We start from the raw sequence: 17,608 nt of genomic DNA, 5'->3' as shown, positions 1-17,608 counted from the left end.
TAATCCCAACTATACATACAAAATGATGGTGCCTAAATTGCTACCCATCAAGAATGAGATTTTGGACTCATTTTCAGTATTCCAGAAGCACTGTTTCCAGAGGACTGCAAATGTAAGAATCCTTCTCACTATGCCTGTACCATCCTGAACTCATTCTCCAGCTTCAGAAGACTTAAAAATTATCTCCAGTCATCAATGGGGCAGACGCAACAGAATAATGTAGCTGTCCTTAACATGCAGGTCACCTCGGGGGGCATGTGCCCCCCTTTGTATCCCTCCAACGTGTCCCTGTCAACAAGTACTCCTTTTCTTTTTGTCTTCACTATGGTTCTAACACAGGTGAAAAATACACCTCTTTTCCTTGTGAAGGCACAGCTTCAGGGCAGAAGCAGCTGTCTGCAGAGAAAGCGTTCGCATTTAGCAGAGTTGGAGCTGGCAGTGAAATAACAGAGACCCCTTAAATCTGTGCTACCTCTTCCCATCCCCCTGCAGAAAGGTAATGCCCTTTTCTCCCTACCATTTGCTGCCATTGAAACATTAATTTGCCTCCGTGTTTCATCAGACCTAAAGCTTCTAGCCCTTTTTTCTCTCAGGACTTTCCCCCCTACCTCTGCTAAATGCAACAGGCTCATAACAGGGGATGGGCAGCGGGGATTTTGGATGCTTTCGCTTCTTTGCCCGTACCCCTCTTTTCAAGTGGCATAGTACAACGGTATGTTCCTTGGTTTATAAAGACGTGCTCTGTCGCTTGTTAAACGCAGCCCACTAAATAAGGAGCTCATCATGAGTAGAACAGGTCTGACTCTGCAAAGAGTAATAAGTCCACATTTCCAGATTCACTTTTCACTTAGCCCTTGTCTAACAACCCTAGTAAAAAGCACAGAGAACTGGAAATGATCCAGTGACGAGAGAGCTGCAAAGTAAAGCCTGCAGCCAGCCTGGGAGGGGGAAAATGTTTCAGACTCCCCACACAGCCCAGCCCCTGGCACTGCTCAGGGGGTCGAGGCCAAAACCTGGCTGCCCCGTGCTGCTGCCCAAACTCAGGGCAGTCCGGCTCAGCGTGCCTCCCAGCAGCAGCCGCGGGGTGACCGGGCCAGTGCCGGCTTTACAATGGCTCCACGGAGCCGGGCCCTGAGACCCCCTTGGCTCCCCTCGGCCTGCCCGCCCCCTGCTTCTCTCAACCCCCTGGCTGGGCCCCAGTGCACCTCAGTCTCTGGGCAGTCTCTGCTTCCCTCGGAGGAGCAGGGAGCGTGCGGAGGCAGGCGCGGCGGCGGGGCTGGCTCGCCTAGCCTGCGGGGCACAGAAGCCGGCCGGAGCTGGCGGCGGGCCGAGCTCGCCCTAGCGCAGAAGGGGCGGGCTTGGCCAAACACATTCAAAAGCAGCCAGCCAACCACAGCGGGGGAAGGAGAGGCAGCGGCCTCCCCAATCCGTGGCGGCGGCGCGGCAGCTGGTTTGGATTCAAACTCTCTATAAAAGGCCCCCGTACGGCCTCAGCTCTGCCCCCTCTCGGATCAGCTCCCCGCTCCTCGGGCTGGTGGTTAGCAGCGGCCGCGGCTCCCCATGGCGAACCAGTCCCAGTGCCTGGAGGACGCGCCCGGTCGCTGGCCCCGCGGGGAGCCGAGCTCGCCCGAGCTCTACAGCGAGGCGCAGCGGCTGGCGCTGGAGGAGCTGGTGGCGGGCGGCCGCGCCGCTTTCCGCGCTTTCCTGCGCCGGGAGAAGGTGCCCGGCTTCCTCTCGGAGCCCGAGATCCAGGCCGTCCTCCAGGCGGCCGCGCCGCCGGCCGGGGCCGAGAACGGGGCGGCCGAGCCCTCGCTCAGCGCCTCGCTGGACTGCTCCTCGCTCACCTACTTCCCCGAGCAGTCGGACGTGGAGCCGCCCGTGCTGGAGCTGGGCTGGCCGGCCTTCTCCAGCGGCTCGTACCGCGGCCTCACCCGCGTGGAGGCGCTTTTCCAGCCCAGCTTCGGGGAGACCATCTACAGCTGCAAGGAGGCGGTGCGCAGGCAGATCCGCTCGGCCAGGGAGGTGAGTCCCCAGCCCGGCCATTGCGCCCCCTTCCTGCCCGCGCCGCCTCCTCCGGGAACCGCGTCCCTTGCCCTGGGAAACCCGCGGGATGCTGCGCTGCACAGCGCTCCTCTGTGCCTGGGGAACTGGGGGTGCTGCGGGTGTAGCATCACCACCTGGCTGGAAGTGGTTTCCATCACGTACAGGGGTGTAGAGCTCGGTCCGTACCCTCGCTATACAAACTGTTCCAGCAGCACCCCATGGAAGCTGGGCTGCAGGCTAGAATATAACCCGCCCTGCCGTTGTGTCCTTCAGTGTGAGCAACCTCTAGCCCCTTGCTCTAATGACTGGGTGAGTACTTAATCTGGCAAAAAGAAAAGGAGGACTTGTGGCACCTTAGAGACTAACAAATTTATCTGAGCATAAGTTTTCGTGAGCTACAGCTCACTTCATCGGATGTTGTAGCTCACGAAAGCTCATGCTCAAACAAATTTGTTAGTCTCTAAAGTGCCACAAGTCCTCCTTTTCTTTTTGCGAATACAGACTAACACGGCTGCTACTCTGAAACCTGTTTAATCTGGGAAGTTAGTGAGGGTGAGTTGTTGGTACGGAACGAATAAATCCCTGTGTTCATACTGTACACATTATTGCAATAACCTTTGTACAAAGAATGCCTTGCCAGAGGTATCCTTTGAAAACCTATACTTTTCTGGTGGTCAGTGTTATTCCTGGTACAGTGTGGCCACACATTCTATGTGAAGTTATAACATTTCTCTGTGTGGGGTTATTAACACAGGTTTGAAACCCCACTGCCCTATACAGGCAGAAAACAGGTCTGTCCTAAACAAAAGAGGGAATGTGTGCATGCTTTAATTTGCATTTAAGCTGAAAACTGAATAATCAAGCAGAGAAGAAAATCAAAGGACGCTTACATATGTGGAAAAAAAACAAGCAGGGTATATCCTTTCACATAGACTGTCTCTTTGGGTCTCTGCTGGAAATGTTTTTCAAGAGTGGGACTGAAACTATAAAAAAGGAGATAAAGGCCCCAAGACACCCCACCCCATACACAGACCTTGCCCATCACGTTGACTGCCCCTAAAGAGACAAAGGAAGCAGCTGTTAAACTCTGTGGGAGGAGTCCTGACCTGTGGATTGGTCCTTATGACTGCAGAAAGCATGTGGTGAGAACTTTGCTTTGAATCTAATATAGTTTGTTAGGCAGTGTTTTATCTTGTAACCATTTCTGACTCTTATGCCTTATTACTTGTACTTTGTAGTTAATAATAAACTCGTTTTGTTTTATCTAATCCAGTATGTTCAAGTTGAAGTGTCTGGGTACCTTCCTTTTGGGGTAGTAAATTGTGTGCTTATTATTAAGGCTATGATTGTGTCACGGAATCCGTGACTTCCAGAGACCTCTGTGACATTTTCTTCCTCGGGGCTGGAGCTGTCAGCTGGCAGGCCGCGTAGCTCTCAGCTGATGCTGGTGGCCGAGCCCCTGAGCAGCAGGGGGACCCTGCAGCTCCCAGCCCCCGCAGGTGGTGTGGTGGGGACCCTGCAGCTCCCACCTGCTGAGGATGGTGGGGGAACCTCCCCCACAACTCCAGGCAGCAAGGGAACCTCACAGCTGCCACTCCCTGTGGGTGGCCAGGGGTCCCCTGCTGTTGTCCAGTGGTGGCGGGGCCCCCCAGAGCTCCCAGTGCCTGTGGGTGTTGGACCCTCCTTCCTCCCCATTTCCTCAGGGATATTTTTAGTAAAAATTACAGGTCATGGCAATACACAAAAATCCATGGAAGACTTTGACCTGTCTGTGATTTTACTAAAATATTCCTGACAAAATCTGAGCCTTGCCTATTATTCTCTTAAAGGAATAACGGACTTAACCTATTTGTGCTGTCCAGGAGAGGGCTTGGCAGTACAGGACATATATTCCTGAGGAGAAATGTGGGAGTGTGTTGGGATCACCCTGGAGTAATCTTTAAAGCTGGCAAGAGTCAAGGTGTGCTGGTTGTCTGTAGCGCATACAGACATAGCTGGGAGCGATTTACGTTCTGGAGGCTGTTTGAGAGCAGTCCAGGTTGGAGACTACAGCAGCAAGGCATTGTAACCTGAGGTGCCCTTTACAGGGCAGGGATAACACAGCTACTCATTGGCCTGGACTGTACCCTTGTATGTCACACCTGGGGCTAGTCAGACTCTTGGGCTGCGTCGCCCTTGCCAGTTCTAACTAATGCTCTCCAACATCGTGGTTTGAAAAGCATCCCTTAGTGTATTTCAGGGTATGTCTGTAAGAAGGGGGAATTTGGGGCAGTGGGAGGGGAAGGCAAGGCAGCACTGAAACAAACCATGACTGTAGGACGCTTTGATGTACAAGAAAGCAAAACAAACCCTCATAAGCCTCCGAATGCAGGCAAGGGATTCCCTGCAACTTTCATACTATGCTTCCAGCCTGTGCTGCTTGTAAGGAGCAAGGCTGGATTGAGGTGTCTGAGTCAGGGACTTGATCATCACTAAGATGTCCTCTGAGCTGGTTATAACATGTTGTGTAGCTGGGACCACTACTGCCCCAGTGACTGGGCTAAAACCTTGGACTGTCTGATAAGCTGCATGGATATGGACCTGTTGATGTTGACTTCTCCAGTTGATGCGGATTACAGCAGGAGAACATCTTTAGCACTGTAATGGCCTTCGCTATGCAAAATGGAACAGCTTTTCTGCTATGAGGAGAAGGAAACTTCACATGAGACCGTGTATCTAATGTATGCCCAGCCCTTGTCATTGCTGCACTTATTCTTGCAATGCTAACCAGCAATATGGTTAATTATACCTGTTTAAAACTGGCACTAATATGATATAAAGGTTGAGGAAACAATGCACTTAGAAGTCAGAAATTGTAGAGTGAAGGTTGAATGGCCCCTTGTGCATATGCCTTACTTTGCATGTAGTGTCTGTCACTTTCAATTTGTAACTTGTCAAATATCACACTTTCTATAGAAACTGGAAGCTGTTACATAACCGTGCATACAAGCTGTACTACTGTATAAAACAGACTACGCATCTAACATGCTATCCTAGCCAGAATATTGGGATGTGTGTCTGCACTGATATGACACAATGTGAGCTTTAATCTCTTCAAAACAAATGTCAAATTATAAAGTCAAAAGATTAGGAGAAATAAGAACATATTTTTAGTGTTAGGGTCATAATGATTTAACCACTTCTTGATTCGCAATAGTTTCTGTATTGCGGAAACGGTAAAGTAATTTAAAAAACACTAAACCTATTACACAATATATTATGAATGTACTGGTCTCTCTCTGCCTTACTATCTCCTATCAAAAACATCATGCACAAACTTGTCCAGTCTTAAACAGCTTAGAAATTTTTTTAAGGATCTGTTTGGATCTGGGCCACAACCATTAATTCTTTCCCTTCTAGCAATGTTACACAGTTACATAAATATTAAACTCCATCCTCCCTTTATGCTGCTTGCCAAGACATTCCAAATCTTTTCATCCAACCGTTCCACTGCTCATGAGCTGAAGTTTGTCTTGGCCAAACCAAATGGACCCTTAATTGCTCCCATATCAAGTTCCTAACCAATTTGTCTTGTGTAGCTGCAGTTCCCTAATAAATGCCATGTTGCCTTTCAAAGTTCTTGCACATGTAGCTTCCCTCTCTGATGCAATAGGGTTTTATCTGCAAAGACAACCCTCTGGCCATAATGCTGTGATTATTTTTTTCCCCCCTCAACTCCCTAGTCTGTAAACAGCTGATGTTCATAGTTTTGCTCAGCAGCACCGGAGTTAAACTTCACCTGATGCTAGCCAGTTTCACTACTGCTAGTGGGACCCCCCCTCCCCACCCCCCAGGCAGCTATGAAACTGTCAAATGTCCATTTTACACTGATGTTTGTGGGGAGCAAAAGAGGCAGGCATTTGGCTGCTTGGTGGGTGGGTCTGAAGATGCCAAAACTGGGAAGCTGGCAAAAGGATGACCTAGAAGTCCTCCTTGTTCTGCCCTGCTGCATTTGGGGGGGTGTGCTCCCTCCCCGCCCCAGCCAGAAGGCTCTGCTATGGGGAGAAGAAAGCAAGCTCCATTTTTTTTTTTTCAGCAGCTAGTATCTGAGGTAAGGGGACATCCCTCATCTTTGCCTCCAATGTCTACTAGTGAGGCTGCTAAGCAAGACTGAGCCCCTGTGCAGAGTCTAGGGCTAGCAGGCTTCTCGGCAGCTGAACATGGCACAGTAGCTGGGCTTTGCACTAGAGGCTGAGCCAGTGGGAAAGTATTGGTTTTGTTGGTTAAAGTTAGACATTTAAACCATGCCCTAGACCTAATCTAGTTGATAAACACCACACAAACATGCACTTCTATCAAAAACGATTGCTAGAGGCAATGGGCCAGATCCTGTTTTGTCACAGTAACGTAACCTCCAGAATAGCTGTTTATCTCTACTGAAGTAGTGCCCAGATCTTTGGGCCCCATAGCTCCTATAACTTGTATCTTAGGCCTGGTCTACTCTTAAAATTAGATTGATCTAGCTACGTCACTCAGGGCTGTGAAATTTTTCACACCTCGCATGCTATAGCTACATCAGTTTAACTGCTGGTATAGGTGCATCTGGGTTGATAGAATTCTTCCATCAACCTAGCTACGACTGCTTGGAGAGGTGGATTAACTACGTCAATAAGAAACGCCCATCCATCAACGTAGGACATACCTCCTGTGGCCCTACAGCAACACAGCTGCATCGCTGTAGTTGTGTTACTGCAGTGTAGACATAGCCCAAGATGTCCTACAATGCTACTAAGACCCAAGCAGGCATCAAACAACCGAAAGAGAAGGTCTTGCTCGTTTTCTCCCTTGTACTCCAAGGTTTGACAGTGGCCAATACCTGAGAAGACAAAAGCAATATCTCCTCTTCTTCCCCCCCCCCCAAGACTTTTCTATAATTGAACAGTATTTTACAGGCACCTGGAGGATTTTTTTTCTTGCTTACCGGTAACTTACACTCAAACTAACACCGCCTTCCACCCCACCCTTTGCCAACTTGAATTGGTTTCTGGTTGCCATTTGAAGGTATGCGTATTATGGGAGGGAATACAATGAGCATTTGGACAATGCATCTCTGGAGTGAGCGAGGTCAGGCTTTTTAATCTGGGAGGATCATGTTCTGAATACACTTCTTTTGGTTGCTAACAAACAATAACTTTAAAAATACAACTTGGAGTTTAAAAAAAGCAATTTGTCAGGTCAGCTGTTGATCTGTATGTGCATGACAACCCACAAAGATCCCCCCCTCCCCAAAACACAATAGAACAGGAAAGGCCAAGTGCTATGGGGCAGAATTTTTAAAGACGTGTAGTCTTGAGGTCCAGGATTCCATGTCAATCAGTGTTAAGTTATGAAAGAGCGAGTAACAGGTAAGATTTTTTTATGGTGCCCTACAATATGAGGGAAAAGGGATCGCTTGAGGAAAAAAGGACAAGAGAATTTATAATGAATAAAAGAGAACGACTTGAAATGGTGTGTAATCCACCTAAGGAATTTGCAGTCCCAAGAGATCAGTCAATTACTATAGTTGAAGTTAATAAAAATAGCCTCGATAAAATTAGGACCAATAACGTGTAGCGACACTAAAAGCAGTCACTAAATTTCACACTTCAGGGCATAAACTGAGTTAGGAAGAAAGTTATTTTCTTCCTTTCCCACCCCAGCGTACAACACTGTGTACCTGGCTTGGTACTATGTGCTCTGTATAGAGGTTGGGGATGGGTTTCCTCTGAAGCTATGGGTATTAACTACAGCCAAAGGCAGGATATTGGATTAGAAGATGGACCAGTGGTCTGACACTTCTTCAATAATAATAGCAGGCTCCTGATTCAGATTTTTCTTGGTGGTTAAAGACTAGCTGGAAGGAAGTGCCAGGCCTGGCTATGAAAATCTAAAATACGTGAATGGAAACATTGCTCTACTTGTGTTTGGCTTGGATTGCTGGTCTGTCCAATGCAGTAGGAAAACAGCACCTCTTTCCATATTCTTATACCTGACAGTAATGGGAAGTGGGAGGATTGGAGTTGTGTGGCTTAGATGTAGATGTGGACCTACAACAAGAAACTTGACCTTGTGACTAGTCCAGTTGAAGCATACACGTAGCTCACCGAGGAAGGGAAAGGCCAGATGTGGTGGTGGTGGCTAGAAATACATCACGGTACTCAAGCAATGGGCTTAACTCCTAGCATGTTACTATAGCACTGATACCCAAATTCTGGAAATCTCAGATTCAGTAGGGGCATGGTTACTGGATAATCCTATCTGCTAGGGATAAACCCACTTCTTCTACAGGTGCCAGAGCTACTTGAAATCAAATTGTCTGCTGTAACTTGCATACAACTCAAATTTACTACATGAGGCTGGCCTCTTCTTCAGGGATTACCTCTGTCACATAATGCCTGCATAGAAACTTCCAAATGTTGCGAGGTATTGTGCATTTCTTTATCTTGGGCTTTTATCACAAAGGAAAGTTGCTGATTCAGGCCAGGACTTGCAGTGCCTTCAGGGGGCTAATCAGTTCCAGCTGGTGTGGTTCAGTAAAGGTTGTTAGTGTAGCATTCTCTCTATTCTATACGGGGAGGGATTAAAACCCCAGAAGAGAAGTGAACAAGTGATTCAGGTACTGGAAATATCAAGGGAGGTATAGCTATTAAACTGTATTGTTGTGCATAGCTGGTGCAATGAAGGGAAACGACAAGAGAATGGGTAACTTATACCCTCCTGTGCCTGTATATGCACCCTTCAGTGGCAGAAACTAGTCACACTGCTCACCTGAGACTAAAACATACTCCTGTGGCCTAAAACACACACTAAAGCTGAGGCCTGGATCATCCTGCAGGGATCAAAATATGGAGAGGGTCTACTATATGCCCATCCTTCATGTGCACACACATCCCTCCTGAAGCAGTGAAGAATGAAATTTCATGAGTAAGAACAGGTGACGGAATGCAACTACACGAGGGGGTATTCTACCCTTATTTGGGTGAACAGTCCCTTGGTCTCTTTGAGCAGTTAAGATCCTCAGTTCCAAGCTTCCTCTTGAAGACCAAGTGTGGTAAAAAGGAGAAATTGCTTTCACTGAGTTTCTCTCCCCTTGCAGAGCTTAGAGAAGTTCTCTATTTAAAACTGCAGTTCAGAAATGTTTGAAGGTCTGATGAATTCAGCACTTGGTTTAAAGACTTGGATGATACTGGCCTTTCTAGTCCGTCCATAAATTTGGATGGAGTGTGCATTATTTTTAAAAAGAAAGACAAACTTACCCCCTCCCAATTTCCAAGCAACTTCTCTGATCTAGTATGTACCTATATCTGCATGTTAATAGCCTGGTATGGTGTGCATCTGTAACATGCCATAATTCCCTGTAAAACCCCAGGTTCAGAATGAACTTTGCCCAAACTGTACATGTGGTCTGTCTCTTCATAGACTTCACTTTTTCTTTCCCCTCCTTTCCATAGCCTTATAACGAGGCTTAAATATCTCTGGAGGCATGTGTTCCCCTCCAAGCTAAAAAGAAAGTTAAGGTGGTGGGTAAGTGGTTCTCTAACACTGGTGGATGAGATCATGGTTCCAATGCCACTTCACTTCTAGGTGAGCTCTACTGTTTGCTGAATTGGGGAGCTCATTTGCAGTAGAGGTGACCACCTGGAGGAAGAAATGCTAGCCAAACACTTCATAATACTCTTCTGATGGTCAGTCCAAGGAGTAGCCCTGTCATCTTCCTAGTTATAAGGCTATGTAACTAGGCAGCTTTGATGTATGGCAAAAGGACTAGTGACACTTGTGTATGGGGTGGGGGAGTGGATGGATAAACTTTCAGCTTGAGGTCATGCACAATCCCAAATGAGGGAAGGGTGTAAATGTATTAAACAAAATGAATTAAACAGTGAGAGAGATGACAGCAACAAATTGTTATTGCCTAATGACTGGTGAGTCAGTATTTGATTTTGATTGAACCTTGGGGAAGCTAGTGACTGATGGACTGGTAAGAACGCCCTGAAGCCAGAACGTGTGATCACAATGCATTCACGAGCATCTAGCTTTCCAAAATAAGTCACTTGTACCCTGTGAACCAGAAAGGTAGTTTCAGTCACTGGTATTTTAGTTTCTGCCACTGTAGTTCCAGTCATACAAAGCAAAAGGTGAGGACAGTGCATCAGGAGTCTTTGTCTACACCAGGGGTGGGCAAACTATGGCCCATGGGCTGGATCCAGCCCGCAGGATTGCTGGCCCCATGGCGCAGCCCAAGCCCTAATGTCTACACTACACCACACCTTAGTCTGAGCCCTGCAAGCCTGAGCCAGCTGGCATGGGTCAGACATGAGTTTTTAATTGCAATGTAGACATACCCTTTTTGGCCCGAGGGCCACATCGGGGTTGTGAAACTGTATGGAGGGCTGGGTAGGGAAGGCTGTGCCTCCCCGAACAGCCTGGCTCCTGCCCCTACCCGCCCCCTCCCACTTACTGCCCCCCTTAGAACTTCCAAACCATGCCCCCCCCCACTCCTTGTCCCCTGACCACCCCCTGGGATCCCACCCCCTATCCAATCCTCCCTGTTCCCTGACTGCCCTGACCCCATCCACCCCCCTCCCCCAACAGGCCCCCCCAGGACTCCTACACCAATCCAGCCATGCCCCGCCCTCTTCCCATGCTGCTCAGAGCAGCAGGAGCTCGCAGCCCCACCGCCTGGCTGGAGCTAGCCCTGCTGCTGCACTGCCTGGCAGGACTGGCGGGCCAGAGCGCTGGCGTCATGGTGAGCTGAGGCTGCAGAGGAGGGGGGACAGCAGGGGAGGGGCTAGGGGCTAGCCTCCCGGGCCAGGAGCTCAGGGGCTGGGCAGGATGGTCCCACAGGCTGTAATTTGCCCACCTCTGCCTTAGAAGCACCTTCACTAATGACGCCTTTCAAATTGCAAGTGTTGGTGAGATTACAGCTGCGTGAATAAAGTGCAGCCAATAACTTGTTTGACCAATTTTAGAATGGGCTTTTCAAAAGCGGCCATTGTTGGTTTAACTGCTCCCCTTGAATTAAACAGGAGTTTTCTAGCATTGACTTTGTGGGAGCAGAAGTAGACCAAAACTGAATGCTTTGCTAAATACCTTTAGCTTCCCTCTTCTGGCTGTACATTGTCACAACACCTTTATTGTTTCCTCAAATTATTCGCCAAACTTCTGTGAATAATTCTTGGAGTGTAGCTTGTTGCAAGTGCTCAAGAGCTAAAATTCAAGCTGTTTAACTTTCACTGGACACCTAAATCACAGGTACTGTTTATCTTCCGTGATTTGATATGCATGACTTTTAGAATTGGGATTCTTGTGAAAAAGTGGAGTTTTTCAACTCAAAATCTACTTTCAGTGGATATTTTCTAATATCTACTTAAGTTTTGGTTTCTGCAAATGCTTTCTACAGTAAACTCTTGTTAGGACACATGCAATAAGCAAATCTGTTTAAAAACACCTGAGTATTTCTGCAGACTCTAATTACCAGTGCTTCGGAACAGAGTACAATGGTGAACAAAAAAGTAAATCTCTGTACTTGTGGGAAGTAACTTTGTGTGTGAGCAATACCACACAAGTGGTGGTTATGCAGCATGCCTGTACGCACCTTGGGGCTGGGTTACACCTGATAAGTGCCGCTCCCATACACCTACATTACTTGTACAGACACTCTCCTTTGATGTGCCAGTACTCTGGAATATGGCGAAACAAGCCATCAAACTGAATTTTTTTTACTCATCTCCATCATCCCCAAGCCAGATGCACTTCCTCTGAATGATGATGGGCTAGATATCTAGGTCTGTGATGACATTTGGAGTTAGCTAGATGGGTTTCTAGAACACACATGGCTGTGGTACTAGTTCTTAATGGCCTGGAAGAGAAGAATCTTCCTGTCTTGGGCCCTGACTACACTAGAGGAATTAATAGCAGAAAGCATGCAGTGGTGCTAATGCTGGTGGAAGGATGATCTTTTGGTGAAGGCACTGGACTGGGATTCAGACTAATAATACCTGGCTCTATCGGGGTTCAGTTCCCAGCTCTACCCCAGACTCCCTTTGTGACTGTGGGTAAGCAGCTTCATCTCTGTGTGCATGGGGATGATGTATCCCTATCATGCAGGGGTATTGTGAGGATCCAATCACTGAAGCTTGAGAGATGCTTGGATACTACAGGGATGGAAGACATGTTAGATTGTCCAGTATAGACAGAAGCTTTTTATTTCTAAAACTCTCTTGAGCCGCAGTGAACTGATCAGCAACTGTAGGGCTAAGACAACCCCCTGCAGCAGGAGGCGTTCAGCCCAGCGTATCTGGGAGCAAGGGAGTGGAGCCAACTCTGCAAGACTGCTGACTGTGCCTTGCCAGCTCCCCAGGTGCTGAAATAAGATGTCATTATCCAAGGTTGTGCAGAAAAGCAAACCATAATGTGAGAGCATTAACAGGTGTGGGAATAATCCATCTGGGATCATCCTGTATACTCCAGGGCATAGTGAGTTTGACTAAATTGTGGGAACATAAGATTATCATTTTGCCTCCCCCCCCTCCCAAAAAAAAAAAAAAAGGCAGCATGAAAGAAACTTGTCTGGCTGTACAATACCACTGAATGAGAACTGACTGGGGGAGCTACTGATCTAGACAGGCAAAGTCATGCTTATTTGTGTAATGAGAGAGTCAGGCTCTGGGCCTAATGGCTTCTTCTGTTTCTGCAGGTGATCGCTCTAGTTATGGATTCCTTCACAGATATTGAGATCTTCAGTGACCTTCAGGAAGCCTATAGAAAGCGGAAGATTCCAGTCTACATCCTTCTGGACCAAGATTTTCTACCCCACTTCATGGAAATGTGCAGGAGTCTGGGAGTCTGTCCTGAGCAGGAAGGTGTAAGTATTAGAGGAGTTTTCTATGGTAAATTATAGCACTGCCTTTGAAAGACACACCAGTATTTCACATGCTGCCTAGAGTTGAACATTTTAGGTACTCTCTTATGTTTGCTTGGAAGCCTCTGTGTATCCCAAATGTTGGGGATTTATACTGCAGGCTTTGAATATGGGCTCTGCATTAACCCAATGTGATAGGCTCCCAAAACCAGCAAGAGCCATGTAGAAGAAGCATATTGGCCCTTATCCCAACTTATATGTATTGAATTGCAATACTGTGCAGAGGCCACAGTTGTAGTGAGCAGCCCCATTGTGCTGAGTGCCATACATACATGTAAGAGACTGTCCTTGTCCTGAAGAGCATGCATTCTAAATCACTACTTGCAAACAGTGTCTTCTGCTCAAGTGAGAGTTTGCTAAATAGAACAAGCCAGCCCTCCTCCCCACCCAGGAAACAATAAGACACACTATACACGCGTGGCTTTTATAGTGTCTGTTCTACCCTCCCCGCATAACATGCATTTCTTTTTAAATGAAGTGTCAACAAAAGTGTTAATGTCAGACCCATGTGTTGTAGTCATGTAGGTCATGTGACATATTCCAGTTCTTCAGAATCAAAGCTTTAATTATGAATAATAATAATAATAAAAAATTTTAGCTCTCGTGGTTGACGAATCTTCCAAGTGTAAAGCTATGCAGTGTTGCCTTAAGTTTTCAGCTATCTTGACGTGTGAGCTCCCCTGTCCCTGATTTACTCTCACTGAGAGGTTGATGCTAAAGCCCAATGATGACATTCAGGGGACAGAACAAGGGAGGGGGTAGGATTTGGAAGTTCCTGCAGGGCAGGAAATGCAGAGGGACAAAAAGGGTAGTGGGGACAAAGGTAGGGAAGAAATAATGGTATTCCTAAAGATGAGGCTATTTTCCCAATAAGTGTTGCTGAATGTGAAAATCTGGTACTAAATCACTAATGATTAAAAGTTCAGTTATTACAGACAAGGCCATTTCTACCTTCGATCTTTGTGCAAACCTCCAGTTGTCATCAGTGTGAGTTTCTTTGTAGTCCTAAGCTATGCCCTTACTAATGACCCATAATTAAAATGGAATTGGGCCATCTCTGCAGATTGAGTTTGACATCTCTGATCTGGAATGTAAACTGTGTGGAGACCAGGACCTCAATCACATTTATCTCTATAGTGTTTAGCACAAATTTGTTGGTATAAACGGTTGTTAATAGTATCACTTAGTATTAATGCTTGCTGGACAGTAAGTGGTATTAAGCAAGTCCGTTTTATTCCTCTCTCCTACACTTCATGGTTTATATGTTATGAAAATCAGGTTTTTGTTTTTTTGTTTTCTTTTAAACAGCTGATGAGAGTTCGAACTATAACTGGGAACACTTACTACACGAGGTCAGGAGCTAAAATTGTTGGGAAAGTCCATGAGAAGTTCATGTTAATTGATGGCATTAGAGTGACTACAGGCTCCTACAGGCAAGTTCTGGGGTCCTTTGCATTTCTTTAGGTCTTCGTGGGGAGGAGATTTCTGCAAGAAATGAAAACTAACTTGAAAGGTATAAGATTGACTCAAAAGCAATATTGGTGGTTCATCTGTTTAATGCTGTATGAACTTTTTGAATCTGTATCAGCCTTGAATAATGTTGGGGAATTGATCCAGAAATTGGCATTAGTTTAAAGCTTGTCTGTTGGCAAACTGTCTCTAGAAATTTCCTCCAAACCTTTGTGGAATGTCCATATGAATCTGGGCTGCTTCTAACAATGTAGTTTGTTCATTTGGGACAAGTCTCATGGTGTTTCTGCTATATCCTTGGTAGGCTTGTCCCCTCTCCATGTCTTGGGGATGGTAGGTTGGTTTCTCAGAGTGGCTGCATTTCAATTGAGTACTCAGATCCATGGAGGAGGGTCATGGGGAGGAAAACATTGGTCTCGTTGCTTCTGTTTCTGGCAGGCTGTGGTCCCTAGTACGCTATTTCCTGTAATGCCCACCATTTTGGGGAACTTTCTATCATTTGTATTATTCAAACACCTACAGCCAGTTGTGCAATGGCAAGCATATTTCTCCCTCAGTTTTTGTTGCTGCATCAGAGATGAAACCTAGTTGCATGGTGGGTTCCTGAAAACCAGTGCACAACCACATTACCGTACATTAGCTCAATGGTTCTCAACCAGGGGTATGCATACTCCTAGAGGGACACAGAGGTCTTCCAGGGGGTACATCAACTTATCTAGATATTGGCCTAGTTTTATAATAGCTTACATAAAAAGCACTAGTGAAGTCGGTACAAACTAAAATTTCATACAGACAATGACTTGTTTATACTGCTCTAGATACCATACACTGAAATGTAATGTAATATTTATATTCCAGTTTATTTATTTTATAATTATATGGTATAAATGAGAAAGTCAGCAATTTTTCAACAATAGTGTGCTATGACACTTTTACATTTCATGTCTGATTTTGTAAGCAAATAGTTTTTAAGTGAGGTGTAACTTGGGGGTACAAAAGACAAATCAGGGTAGAGTAGTCTGAAAAAGTTGAGAGCCACTGCATTAGCTCACCAGGCTTCTGTATATTTAATTGCAAGATTAGATGACTATGGCATAAAGTGTCATCGATTGCATAAGGACTGGATATGGATAGCCCTAATGGAAAGTTATACCTCACCTAAACACACAACCCTCCTAATGTGTACTTGTCACTTGGTGTATATAGCTGTACTATTCATTCTAATGTACCAATTAAAGTGAGTTTAACTATGAATCTTGGTTTGTTTTCAATAGCTTCACATGGACTGATGGGAAATTGAATAGCAGTAACTTGTTGCTGCTGTCAGGCCAAGTGGCTGAACACTTTGACCTGGAGTTCAGGATCCTTTATGCACAGTCAAAACCGATCAGCCCTAAGCTGCCATCCAGCTGCCGGAGCAGTGGAATATTTGATCACCTGGTCAGTGGAACAAAATCACCAAAAGACCACACTGTGGGAAACCTCTTGAGAGCAGAGTTGGCCAGACTGTCAAGCACCCCCAAGAAACCACTGAAAAAAACGGATTTGGCTAACACTGAAGGAAGCAAATCCTATAACCTGGGTCCTTCCTACATTGGCACAGAGGAGTGGTTTGGAAGTCTGGAGGCCATAGTGGAACCAAAGGAGGTGAATAGCATGTCTACTCAAACTGAACCATGGGAAGAGAAGCCCACAGTGACTCTATCTAATGCTGTCACGCAAACCAGTGTTGTAATGGTAGCATCTGGAACCCAAACCTCTGTTGCTGCTAGAATGGCTGGCACTCAAACAGTAGTGCCACGGAAGACAGCTATGACCCAGACAGACAAGAAGGAGAGTGTGGAAGAGCATCTACTCCTGCGACAACAATCAAAAGAAGGATCTCCTTCATCTGGAAAGTCCACATCAACTTCTTCTAGTCTACGGTCACTTTCTTCATCATCTTCCCAGTGCTCTGTGGCAAGCTCTACCAGCTCGCTGTCCTCTCTGAGGTCCATTGAGTACTCTGGCAACCACAGGGCAGAATACTTCCAAAAACTGCATAAAGAGAGGCAGTTCCATTACTCCGTTATCCGATCCAAACTTAACCATATGGTTGCTATCCTCTCCCGAAGGGGACGTGCGCCTGAAAACTATACGAGCTGCCACACTGTAAGCTGCAATGTAAAACAGAGGCATGAGATCAGCACCAGCCTACTCAGCCTCAGAGACGTTTCTCTGTTCAAATAAGTGACTGCTGAGTTGGCTGTACGTCCAAGAGCTCCAGGCTCACTGCACAGTCCTTTTAACAGCTACTGATTTTTAGCGGTACCGTGTGTGTAGGGGCTGGTAACTTACCGGCACTGTAGTCTCATTCTATGCAACTTGTTAAACAATGCACTGAAATATGTTTAGATATTTTTAATGCCATATGTGCCTCCACGTGCTTTTTGTTTTTATATGTAATAACACTAAAATTCATTCTATCTATTGATGTTTACCCCTCAATTCCTTGTTAGACCATCACCGGCAAAATATACTAGTTAGTTCTTCGTAGTGCTGTCAACATTATGGTTTTAACTTATTTATATTTAGAAAAGTTGTTACTGAGTCAGAATGATTCTGTTCAAATTGGGTTCTGAGATCTTATTCTGACTTCCACTCGCTAACATGAATTATGTTAATGCTGGGTTTTATTATAACTTTATTCTGAAAATAAAACAACTTTAAAAAACCAAAGTGGGGAAATAGCTTCACATATCTGCACTAAATAAGGCTAACTTTGTTCGTAATCTGAATTCAATGATGAATTTAGATATATTATGGGTTTATCACTCTTGCATGATAGTCATAAGGAGCTTACGGTTGTTTTTGTGTTTTGATTATATCCCTTCTGTTTAACTCAAACTAATGAAACTCACTGAGTGGTACCTAACTAGCCAATCTTCCAGCTACATCATTCTTATGCACATTTTGTTTTATATAAAACCACACTTCTTTAATAATGTAGTAAACAACCCTGATGAACGACCACTCTACACTACAGAGTATAACTCCCATTTTTTGGGAGAACTCTCATAAGTGTGACAAGGCTTAAGGCCTTTTCAGGGTCTATGCTACAAAAAGTGATCCTATGGGGCAGCAAAACCAAAAGGTATGTATTACCTTGAATGTTTT

The 17,608-nt window shown here is 45.8% G+C and overlaps 1 protein-coding gene and 1 long non-coding RNA gene across 3 annotated transcripts in view; one reads left to right on the top strand and one right to left on the bottom strand.

Moving 5' to 3' along the window:
• Positions 1–1,426: 1,426 nt before the first annotated feature.
• Positions 1,427–17,117, top strand: LOC140897300 (protein FAM83D). The gene is made up of 4 exons (XM_073309747.2): positions 1,427–2,022; positions 12,758–12,925; positions 14,291–14,415; positions 15,727–17,117. Exons 1-4 carry the CDS (start codon positions 1,561–1,563, stop codon positions 16,679–16,681), a joined length of 1,710 nt encoding a protein of 569 aa, XP_073165848.2. The 5' UTR covers positions 1,427–1,560; the 3' UTR covers positions 16,682–17,117.
• LOC140897302 (uncharacterized) overlaps positions 13,519–17,608 on the bottom strand; it is an 8,429-nt gene continuing 4,339 nt past the window's right edge. For both annotated transcript variants that reach the window (XR_012154701.2, XR_012154702.2), the window contains exon 3: positions 13,519–16,608. This is a non-coding gene — a long non-coding RNA (uncharacterized LOC140897302). The remainder of the gene's footprint in view (positions 16,609–17,608) is intronic.

This window comes from Lepidochelys kempii, chromosome 13 (genome assembly GCF_965140285.1).
Source record: "Lepidochelys kempii isolate rLepKem1 chromosome 13, rLepKem1.hap1, whole genome shotgun sequence".
NCBI lineage: Eukaryota > Metazoa > Chordata > Testudines > Cheloniidae > Lepidochelys > Lepidochelys kempii.
Note: the sequence above shows the minus strand (reverse complement) of the source record. Positions and strands in the feature narration are given on the sequence as shown.